This window comes from Gopherus flavomarginatus, chromosome 3 (genome assembly GCF_025201925.1).
Source record: "Gopherus flavomarginatus isolate rGopFla2 chromosome 3, rGopFla2.mat.asm, whole genome shotgun sequence".
In the NCBI taxonomy this organism is placed as follows: domain Eukaryota; kingdom Metazoa; phylum Chordata; order Testudines; family Testudinidae; genus Gopherus; species Gopherus flavomarginatus.
Window position 1 is genome coordinate 197,793,458 of NC_066619.1, and position 12,392 is coordinate 197,805,849.

At 40.6% G+C, this 12,392-nt stretch overlaps 1 protein-coding gene across 5 annotated transcripts in view; it reads right to left on the reverse strand.

Moving 5' to 3' along the window:
* Positions 1-12,392, reverse strand: part of ZNF827 (zinc finger protein 827) — a 135,402-nt gene that overhangs the window by 44,322 nt on the left and 78,688 nt on the right. For all 5 annotated transcript variants that reach the window (XM_050946223.1, XM_050946225.1, XM_050946224.1 and 2 more), the window contains 2 exons: positions 11,748-11,805; positions 3,689-3,792 (listed from right to left, as the gene is read on the reverse strand). In XM_050946223.1, coding sequence (XP_050802180.1) covers positions 3,689-3,792; positions 11,748-11,805 — 162 coding nt within the window. The remainder of the gene's footprint in view (positions 1-3,688; positions 3,793-11,747; positions 11,806-12,392) is intronic.

Here is a 12,392-nt window from a genome sequence, read left to right on the forward strand (position 1 = left end):
CTTGACAAAGCCCTGGCTGGGATGATTTAGTTGGGAATTGGTCCTGCTTTGAGTGGGGGGTTGGACTGGATGACCTCCTGAGGTCCCTTCCAACCCTGATATTCTATGATTCTATGACTTAACTATCATGAGTAATTTTGTATTGCCTGCAAATTTTGCCATCTCACTATTCACTCCCCTTTCCAGATAATTTATTAATATGATGAACAGCACAGGTCCCAGTAAAGATCCTTGAGGGACCCCACTTTTTACCTCTTTCCATTGTGAAAACTGACCATTTAATTCATACCCTTTGTTTCCTATCTTTAAACCAGTTACTAATTCATAAGAGGACCTTCCCTATTATCCCGTGACTGCTTATTTTGCTCAAGAACCTTTGGCGTGGGGCCTTCTCAAAGATTATTTAGTTTAGGTATTACTTCCAAAGGATACTACATTGTCCCCTCAAAATAATGACTCATCACAAATTATTAGTATGTTGACTGAGTTGCAGTTCAGGGAGCTATTGCAATTTCAGTCTTATTTCCTTGGTTGCCCAGCCACAGCTCTTCTTTCATGTGATGTGGCAGCTGGTCTATCTTCTCTGAAGTGAATTCATTTCACTATTAATTCTCAGGGCTTACCTACATGAACATTTAGTTTGTGAAAAGCTTGGGTGTAAACTTCCCCAACGTTAGCCTGCCACAACTATGTATTCACATGGACCCTGCTGCTGCCAATTAAGGGTATGTCTACACAGCATTTTGGAGTGAGCATCCCAGCCCAGGTCAAGAAACTTAGCCCTGGTCTACACGGGGAGGGGAGGATTGATCTAAGTTACGCAACTTCAGCTACGTGAATAACATAGCTGAACTCGACGTACTTAGATCAACTTACCGGGGTGTTTTCACCATGGTGAGTCGACTGCTAGCGCTCCCCCGTCGACTCTGCCTGCGTCTCTCATGGCGCTGGAGTACAGGAATTGACGGGAGAGCACTCAGGGGTTGATTTATTGAGTCTAGACTAGACATGATAAATCGATACCCGCTGGATCGATTGCTGCCCGCTGATTCGGTGGGTAGTGTAGACATACCCTTAGGCTCGTGGGGCTTGTGCTACTGCCCTAAAAAAAGCGATATAAGCAATGCTTATAAGTTACACTTCAGTGCACTGCTGTCTCCTGTGCACTGCAGAATAAGAGGCGCTTCAACTCCTTGGCACACTCACTTCACAACATAGAGCATAGCAAGGTGGTGACGGCAAGCAGGTGCAGGGTACCCAGCTGCTGCTCCACTGACCCCCATAGGCAGGTGGAGGAGAGCTGATCCAATCTGAGAGGGTCCAGTTGTTTTCATACCTGACACAACCTGGACCTTAATTCTTGTAGTTGGTTTGTGAGAGTTCATTCCACAGACTCAGACCAACCTTCAAGAAAACTGTCTTCTGCACAGACTTGGACATAAAAATTTAAACAGTTCCTTCCATGTGTATTTTACTTACCTGTAATAAATTATACTGCACTCACATTGCCTAATTGCTGAATTTTCTTAGATCCTTCTGGATTTCTTCACAATCCTTCTGAGTCTTGACTAACCTAAATAATGTTGTGTTCTCAGCAAGTTTCATTATCCAGTTACTCTTCCAACTCATTAATATATGGCACAGCCTTGTTTGTAAGTACATCTTTTTACTACAGCATCTCTTTCCATACTAATTAGCCTTTTTACTTCTTGTACCCTATCTCTTGATCAGCTTCTACTCCATGAAATGACTCTATTCCTCACTCTATAGTAGCAAGCTCTCTTAGATCTATTTTCAGAGGGACTTTATCCAAAGCTTTTTGAAAACACACGGAAACACATACAGCAGCAGTTCTCAGCTGGGGATCCAGGGCCCTCTGGAGGGCTGTGAGCAAGTTTCAGGGGGTTCACCAAGCAGGCATGGAGTTAGACTCAATGGAGCCCAGGGCAGAAAGCCCAAACCTGAGCCCCGCCGTGTGGGGATGAAGCCAAAGTCTGAGCAGCTTAGCTTTACAGGGCATCCTGTGGCATAGGGCTCTGAGCAACTGTCCTGCTTGATACCCTCTAATGCTGGCCTGGCCTCTTATATGCAGAAAAACAGTTGTTGTGGTGCAGGTGGGTCCTGGAGTTTTGTAGCATGGGGTGAGGGGTGGGCTCAGAGAGAAAAAGGTAGAGAACTTCTGACGTACTGGACACAACTCTTATTAGGCAACATCCTATCTTAAGAGACCAACCTAAAGTATTCCCGAAATACTGAGTACAATTCTGATCTGTCATTAGAACATTTTATTTGATCAATTTGTCCATTTCTTGAGTGGTTGCTTAAAACAGGTTTTGTTTAGAAGGAAGCTCCTGAGGGTAGATTTGACAATTTCCACAAGAAACAGAGAAGGACTAGGACCTTCTACTAACAGAGAATGAATTCTCAGCTCTCTGAGATTATACATTATATATAATTATAATTTTTATTTTTTTTAAATCACCACCACATTGCTACTGTAAAACTGTTTTAACACTTCGGTTCCAAACCTCACTTATCAAAGGGTTATTATTCGCTTGTGAAAAGTAACGAAAAATCTCATCAGATAAGAGTTGTTTCAAAAGTAGGAAGTAGACAATGAAAAGGAAACTAGTATTTATGCATACTTATCCATACAAATTACATATTGATCCAACATATGGTCTCCTCACAATATGATCAGTAAACAATGTGCACTGTCTAACCAATATATTATATATAACTAACTAAATAAGTAGCAGTTATATGCTACATGTAAATGGTAAAAATAAGGGACAAACCAATAGTTAAAAATGATTCCTAAGCAATCACTCTCTGGATAACAACTTTTTTTTGACTATTCAAACTTATCTGATACAAAAACATACACTATAGTTCCAATTACCTCAGTTAAAACACTGACTCTTGAGAATAATCATAATTTCATTGCAATAATTCTGATAATATAAATCAAGATTTCATGCTGAGGGTTGATGCTTCTAGTATGGTACAAGAGTGTTGGCTCTACAGGCTATGTCTTCTGCAGTTCTGAGCACATCTTGAAAGAAGCTGAGAGTTCCTATCTCCTAATGGGTATTGACAACACTCAGCATGCTGTAGGAGGTGCTTACCACCTTTCAGGGAAGGGACCTAAATGAATGATATGGGTAAGAGAATTGTATTGGAAAGCTGAGCCGTTCAGGCACATGAACTGCATATTTGGAAATTACAGGGAGTTTTCCTGTATTTTATAAGTTGGAAGGGTGGGCTTGGCCACCAGTGAGGGAGCCAGAGGGCAATAATTATTTCTTATCAGACAGCTTTATACTTCCCTTAAACATAGGATGTGAAAAGAAATACACTCAATTTATAATATTGAGGTACATCCTTTTTTGGTTCTTGCTTTGGATTTTTTTTTTTTTGAGACAGTTATTTAAAGACTCATAAGTACTCAGGTAATTATGAAGAAACTTATCTTAGTCTTTTTCTTTTAAAAAATATTCATTTTTCTGGTGGTTGAGTTGTTTGTTTTCACATAGCAAACCAAGTTTTATTAAGGGGAGATATAGATGATTAATGTACTGAATAAATATAGTACAGAGAGTACTATATCTAGAAAATCTAGTAAATATAGCACAGATCTTTTTATGCTAAACAAATTAAAAGTAATTAAATAGAAAAAAGGCCATACCTGGTGCTGATATCCTTCCATGAAGAGCAGTTTCATTGGGCAGGAGATCTTTTGAGTTGGAAGTGAATGGCGATTGTCTAAATGTATCTTCAGAAAAGAAAGGGCTGAGGGGGAAAAAGATTTCTTTTAGTAAACAAAACACTGACTAGCTAAAGTAGTAAGTGTGACACCTGATCCTAACACTTTTACAATTCACGTTCAAGTAAGTTTTTTGGTATACAGGACTCCTACTGAAACAAATGCAGTATGTGATGCTGCATACAGTGGTCTTACTTCAGTGGCACCTCTACATCAAATTTCCTATCAAAGCGAAAACTGTCTCTCTAAAATGTTTCAGGATAATTTAGTGACAACTCAACATCAAGCTATGTATTAGTGACTAAAAATTGATTTTTAAAAAAAATTTGTACTCTTCTGTCCAATCTGAACTTTTTTGTGGGCGGGGAGGAAAGAGCAGGATTGTTTTGATTACATCTCTTAATAAGAGCATTTAACTATTTAACCAGTTAAGATAATTAGGAATGGAGTTCTAAACAAGGCAAGAAATACTCTGTGTGGTTCTCTTTTGATGTGGTATTCTGCAACCCAGCTAAAGTTTAGTTGGCTTTCCTTGTATACTTCCCTATCCTGGACAGTATTATAAAATAATCAAATGTAAGAGCAGAAAAAAATTGCTGTAACTGACCAAAATGGTGCCTTCTCAAAGACTGCAGAATACAAACACTTTTTTGAATTGACTTTGATCTGACTTTGAAAGTATATCTTTATTAACTGTAACAGTTAATAAGAAGTTAGGTTTGATATCGATTGTCATATGTCATAGAGCAGTTTTGTTTTGCATTCAACTAAAGACATGAACAGAAACAAGACTTGCCTACAATACAGATACCAAGAAGTACACCAAAATTAAAATAGAAAAGAATAGTCTATTTGTTGGAAAGTCATTCTTTTCCCCTTGCATGTTCAATATGATTTCACCCAGAACAAAATAAAAATTACATTTAAACCTGATATCTGCTAAATTGAGAATATATAATAGATAGGGATAACTGTATTTTAAAAGGCATCATGAAGCAGGATGGAGGAAGTGATTGTTTCCAAAATAGGATTAACCACATCTCCATTGTACCATCACAAGTAATTAGTAATTATGTACAGAACAAACCCACCATACTTTGGGGTCGGGGTGGGGAAGTTTGGGGATAGCTAAACATTGTCATAGAAGCAGTAAAGAATCCTGTGGCATCTTACAGACTAACAGATGTTTTGGAGCATGAGCTTTCGTGAGTGAATACCCACTTCTCATAGAGTTGATATGGCCAACTTAAAAAAATATTGATTAAATAGAAATTGTAAAGAAACACATTGCTTCTGTAAAGAACTGGGAACCTTTTCAGACCAAGGAACAAAGTATTGGCTTTTATGAAGTGTTACACTGCGAGGAGTCCAGACTCAGAGCATATGTGCCAGCAGCATGCCCAAGCAAGTTACTCCTGCTGGTCTGAATACAATAATTGTCAATCTGAAGACTGACACAGATATATATCTTCTGTCATAATCTTCTCCTATAGAGAGAGGACAATGTGATTTCTACTGATGTGGTCTGAGTGAGAGGCTTGCATTCACAATGACAGAGTATTTGCCATTGGGAAGCTCACTGATAATTACAGTTAAACTGATCTAGTAAACCTTTCTCTACTTTCCCCATTCACTCTCTTTACTCTCCTTATTGTACTGCGTGGACATTACCCAGACAGAAGTCAAAGAAATCTAATACTCATAGTTGCCAAATTTTGTACATCACATTTAATCAGCCAATTTTTATATTTACTAAGGCTGTCAAGCGATTAAAAAATATAATTGCGATTAATTGTGCTATTAAACAATAACTAGAATACTATTTATATAAATATTTGCGGATGTTTTCCACATTTTCAAATATATTCATTTCAATTACAACACAGAATACAAAGTATACATGCTCACTTTACATTTATTTTTATTATAAATATTTGCACTGTAAAGATAAAAGAAATAGTATTTTTCAATTCACTTAATATAAGTATAGTAGTGCAATCACTTTATCATGGAAATTGAACTTACAAATGTAGAACTATGTGCAAAAATAAACTGCATTCAAATATATAACAATGTAAAATTTTAGAGCCTACAAGTCCACTCAGTCCTACTTCCTGTTCAGCCAATTGCTCAGACAAACAAGTGTGTTTACATTTGCAGGAGATAATGCTGCCCACTTCTTCAACGTCACTTGAAAGTGAGAACAGGAATTCTCATGGCACTGCTGTAGATGGCATAGCAAGATATTTATGTGCCAGATATGCTAAAGATTCATATGTCCCTTCATGCTTCAACCACCATTCCAGAGGACATGCGTCCATGCTGATGATGGGTTCTGCTCAATAACGATCCAAAGCAGTGCAGACCAACACATGTTCACTTTCATCATCTGAGTCAGATGCCACCAGCAGAAGGTTCATTTTCTTTTTTGGTGGTTCGGGTTCTGTAGTTTCCACATCGGAGTGTTGCTCTTTTAAGACTTCTGAAAGCACGCTCCACACCCTGTCCCGATCAGATTTTGGAAGGCACTTCAGATTCTTAAACCTTGGGTTGAGTGCTGTAGCTATCTTTAGAAACCTCACATTGGTACCTTCTTTGTGTTTTGTCAAAACAGCAGTGAAAGAGTTCTTAAAATGAACAACATGTGCTGGGTCATCATCCGAGACTGCTATAACATGAAATATATGGCAGAATGCGGGTAAAACAGAACAGGAGACATACAATTCTCCCCCAAGGAGTTCAGTCACAGATGTAATTAATGCATTATTTTTTAACAAGCATCATCAGCATGGAAGCATGTCCTCTGGAATGGTGGCCAAAGCATGAAGGGGCATACAAATGTTTAGCAGATCTTGCATGTAAATACCTTGTAAGGACCGCTACAAAAGTGCCATGAGAACCATCTGTTCTCACTTTCAGGTGACACTGTAAATAAGAAGCAGGCAGCATTATCTTCTGTAAACGTAAACAAACTTGTTTGTCTTAGCGATTGGCCAAACAAGAAGTAGGACTGAGTGGACTTGTAGGTGCTAAAGTTTTACAGTAACTCCTCACTTAACGTCATCCCGAATAACATTATTTTGTTATGTTGCTGATTAGAGAACACGCTTGTTTAAAGTTACACAATGCTCCCATATAATGTTGTTTGGCAGCTGCCTGCTTTGTCCACTGCTTGCAGAAAGAGCAGCCTGTTGGAGCTAGCCGGTGGGGGCTTGGAACCAGGGGGGCCGGCAGGCCCCCAATCAGCTCCCCTAAGTTCTCTGTGCAGCAGCCACCCAGCAGGTTATCAATTATCAATTGATGGCAGTTCAGCTGTCCCTCCCGCTACTGCTGTGTGCTGCTCCTGCCCTCTGCCTTCGAGCTGCTCCTGGGAGCCTCCTGCTTACTATGCGGTGGAGACGGGGGGAAGAAAAGAAGGGTGCCGGCTTTAGGATGTGCAGGGCCCGATTCGAAAGAGCTGTCGCTGAAGACAGTGACAGCAATTTGGCAGCAGCTCAGTCGGTTGCCGCTGTTTCCAGTGGCATTTCGGCAGAGGGTCCTTCCTCAGCAGCAGTTATCTTCCGGAGCCTTACTTTGCGGGGCCCCTCTTCCGGACACTGTGGGGCCCTCTGAGGCACGGGGCCCGATTCACGGGAATCGGGGGAATCAGCCTAAAGCTGGCCCTGCCTGTACCCCACCTCCACAGAGCAGGGGGAGGGGCATGACAGGGCTCAGGACAGACGGAGCTTGCTGGCAGCAGCTGCTGTCTCAACTTGCTGATCTCCTTAAAAAGGCAATTTACTTAGAGTGAGGTCAGCATAAAGGGGCAATGCATGTCCCCCTCTCACACACACGGTGTATGTCTCTGTCTCGCAAAAAAAATTTCTCTGGAACCTAACCCCCCTTATTTACATTAGTTTTTATGGGGAAATTGGATTTGCTTAACATCATTTCACTTAAACTAGCAATTTTCAGGAACATAATTACAATGTTAAGTGAGGAGTTACTGTACATTGTTTTTGAGTGCAGTTATGCAACAAAAAAAATCTACATTTGTAAGTTGCGCTTTCTTGATAAAAACATTGCACTACAGTACTTGTATGAGGTGAACTGAAAAATACTATTTCTTTTGCTTATCATTTTTACAGTGCAAATATTTGTAATAAAAATAAACTGTACACTCTGTATTCTGTGTTGTAATTGAAATAAATATATTTGGAAATGTAGAAAAACATCCAAAAATATTTAATAAATTTTAATTGGTATTCTATTTTTTAACAGTGCGATTAGAACTGCGATTAATTGCAATTAATTTTTTATCACAATATTTTTGAGTTAAACGCATTTGTTAATTGTGATTAATCGACAACCCTGATATTTACAAATAATTTGCATGTAACCATAAACAAGCTTATGGTCAACACTAGGCAGTAGCTGAAGTAGGGCGTGGAGCTGCACAAAACGTGACAGCTGAGGCATGTACACATGCAGCCCACTAAACAGTGTACATTACACATTCCCCTCTGTGCCCAAGCCTTAGACAATGTGAGTCTGTTACAGCTGTCAGCCTGTCTGTTTAGCTCAACCTCACAAATTTTAACTCTGTAGGTCAGTGGTTCTCAAACTGTTGTACTGGTGACTCCTTTCACACAGCAAGCCTCTGAGTGTGACTCCCTTAATAAATTAAAAACACTTTTTTATATATTTAACACCATTATAAATGCTGGAGGCAAAGCGGAGCTTGGGATGGAGGCTGTCAGCTCGCGACCCCCTAGGTAGTAACTGAGGGGTCCCGACTGCCAGTTTAAGAACCCCTGCTGTAGGTCCTCTGTTAAACCTCCAGGGTCCTGGCCAAGACGGTGGCCATCATATAAGCAGGGGCACATATAGGAATCAAAGGGTTGTGAGCCTCAGATGCCCAGGATAAGCTATACTTTGTCCAGAGAAAGTAATCCACTGGTCGGTAAATATTGCAAGCCCCCCTTTTGCCTTATCTACAAAGAATGAATCAGTTATAGCTTCCAACTATAAAGACTAGCTCTTTGTTTCAAGCTCTGGAGGCCACTGGTTTAATCCTGAATGTACTGGTCAAGATGGCAGCCATCATATATGCTAAGGATGTCTGGGGTGCTAGGTAGATGGGTGGGTACTGGAAGTTGTCCGGAAAATGCTAGTGTGTTTAGAATGGGTGGGTGCAGGAGGCTATCTGCAGGTCTGAGGAGCAGCTAAGTGTTAGTGGGTGGAGTTTGCTTTGGCCGAGGTGGCGGTGGGGAGGCTGAGGGAAGGTGCCTGTAGATGTCTGAAAGAAACTGATGGGGACTGAGTGTGGGTGTCGATTGTGACTGGATGGTGGGGGAAGCTGGCTGAGAATGGGTGGAAGTATATAGGGATGTTACTGGAAGGAAGTAGCCAGAGACTGAGTGTGGATGAGTGAAGGGGAAGCTGTGTGGTTGTGTCTGGAGGATGACAGGAGGAAAGCTGGGGAAGTTTGGAGTCTGTAATGGGCCCCTCAACTTCTGTCTCTGCCACTGCTTCCTCTTCTTGCTCTTGCTGCTGCTGCCATCATCAGCACCTCTTCCTGGCTGCTCCTACCCTGCTCAGATCCAGCAGGGGGAGCAGCAAAGGAAGGCAGAGAAACTGCCTGTTCAGCAGGCACTACAGCAGCCCCTGGTGAACAGCAGCAGCAATTACAGGTCATTCCTACAGCCCAGCTAAATGCATGACATGTGACAGGGCTGCCAAAGATGTTTCATGCAAGATGCATAACACTGGGCAGTCCTGAGTATTAATTATAAGCTCAACTGATAAGAATCAGGAGCACTAGAACACTTCACTTGGTCATACTAGTCCTTACTTGGTGGTGACTAAATTACAGTAGTCCCTAAAATGTGTTAGGTGTTTGTAATGGGATTGGAACCCACTTCTCGCGTGTGCCACCTTCTGGTTGAGCGTGTCTGTGTTCTTTAGTTCTGGTGACCCCTTTCGGTGGTTCTCAGGCAGGTCTTCAGTGACTCAGCGCTCTGGCCGAGTCACTGTCTTCATGTTAAACAGCACAAACCCCGTCCAGTGTATACGGTCCACCTACCGGTGCCTATCTCAGTACCTCTCTGGTGGTGTCTCTCTCTCTAGCTCTCCCTGGGCTTTGGTCTTTAAGTAGTCCAGCCCTGGTATGCAGCTGTATCCCCAGGGCTTCCTCCCTGGAGACACTATCTTCATGCAGCCCTCCCAGCCTCAGTCCCTACTCAGTCCTAGCAACCAGCCAGGAGCTTCCTCAATGCTCCCACAGTCCCTGCTAGCAAACTGTATGGGGCCCTGCTTCTCTTCCAGGCAGCCAGGCCTGTAGTCCTTTCTTCTCCTGCTCCAAGCAGCAAATAACTACAGGCAGTCCTCAACTTCACAACGTTAAACTTACAACGAACGGCACTTACGACATTTATAAATTATCATGTTTCAACTTTATGATGTCGGTTTCGACTTTACGGCGCTTGATCCGACATTGGTCCTATGGCCCTGATTGGCTGCTTTGCCTGCAGCCACTCTAGCCTGCTTGGAGGACCTCTCCACTGCTCCTTTCCTGGGATGGGTGTGGCAGAACCCTGAGGCCTCCAACAGGGGGCCTTTGGGCCTAGTCCACCCCAACTCAGTGTTGTATAAGTATTTGTGAGCTAATACACTCCAAGGCTGGCTGAAGAATGGTAAAAAGTTCCTGTCCATTAAACGTTACAAACTTACTTCCCCTCTAATTGAGCACAGGTATGAGAACATTATGGAAAATAGATTCAAAATAGATGTGAAAATGGCCAGAGAAGTGAAACTTCTTGAGGCAAGCAAATTCTCTCTGGATACCTACACTTCTCTGCATACCTTATGCAGTTTAGCTTGCAACATGAATTTGGAATTTCTAGGCTCACAGAGCAAAGTATTCATTTGACATGCTGAGATCCCAGCTAGTCTTATCTTAAATATAAGCATAATTAAAATACAAAGTCCTGAAGTTAAGTTAGGTACCAGCTCCCAGGTCATTATTAATTCAATGTGCCCTTTTGTTTACTTTCTTAAAAAGATTTACAAAAACGTGCTATTCATATACTCCTTTGGATATATATTGTACATAATGTATAACATTCATTCAAACTGAATGGCAGAGTTAGAAGAGGAGGTTTGGCAATACAGTTTTTAAAAAGGTTTCCCAGCCTCCATTTACTGAAGAGATCAGGAAGCTCCTTATATCAGGGACACCATTCCTCATTTAAACATAAATGCCTTATGGGCTTGTTCTCATGCAACACACTGTACATCAGCCCTCTAAGAACATATAGGCTGGTTGAATCATATGTTAGTTGTCTTAATACTCTGCCAATTTTGCCCCATTTTCCTAACCCTGACAGTTAGTCTACATCAAATATTTCATAACCTTTTACCTCTCACAATCTGAATAGACTTTTAAAATTCATACCTGAAATAAACTACAAGGGTTCATCTCAGTGGGACCAAATCACAAAATTGAACTGTTATTTGAGAAGTCTGAGTTTGTCAGGAAAATGAATCACAAGACATGGGCCAATACAAAAAAGGTGTTAAAAACTGTACTGTCAGATAATTCCTCACTCACCAATTGTAACAGATATTCTTTTAAATTATAATTTACTGAAATAACATTTTGTTTTGCACTTGAAATTGATTTTCCTAGATTATTTTTTCTGCAAATGTCTACATTTGGTCAGGGAAAGGAAGAATCATTCCCACAGGTAACTCTGGTATGGAGTTTCCCTTGCCAGGGTCCCATCTTGTCTCATTGTATGGCTTCATAACATGCACTGATTTATAGGCCTACTTTTTTCAGTCATATGTTACCTTGGGCACAGAAAACTGTCTTACATGTAGAATATGATATTACAATTGTGAAATGGTGTCATTTTAAAGTATGAACTGCAATGTAAAGTATGAACTGCAAAGTATGAACATGCAATTTATGCTGCAGCACTAAATGGATGCTACTTACCTGGTTGTGGTTCTGATGGTGTTATCTTTAGTGTGATTGTGCTCTTTGCTCACCTTTTCTGCAGAAGAACAAAGATAATGTAAATTAGCACGGGAAACCCATTTTTTCATATTTTTAATTATTTTATATGCTTGCTGATTTATACTACAATACAGGAAAACTTTTATCCAATAATTAGAATGAGCTAAAAACATTAGAATCATTTTTATTTTAAACTGTAACTATCCCAATATTTATCTTGCTTCATATTTTAGCATCACTATCACAAATCTTGCATTCATTCAATTTATGGCAATGATAACCTTTCTGTGTTCTCCACTGCTTGCCCCCTCTGTGAGTGGGAATCTGTAAAGCAGGCAGAAGAACGATTGATGCTGCAGCCATCAGGTGCTTATTCCAATAGATGTCGTGCACAGAAACCCTCCTTTACTTTATTTTCAGATCTGTATCTACCAGCTGTCAGGAATTATTTAATTAGCTTTCAAGACACAGGAGTTGAACTCTGGCTTTTCCAAAACAGTTAAAATGTTATGAAACTGCCCTGACTGACAACTTGCAAAACCATATTCTAAATAGCTAAAGAATTCTTGGCCAATACTATGGGGAAGCTTTTGAATTTCAAATGTAAGGCGTAGAAGAAAGTTT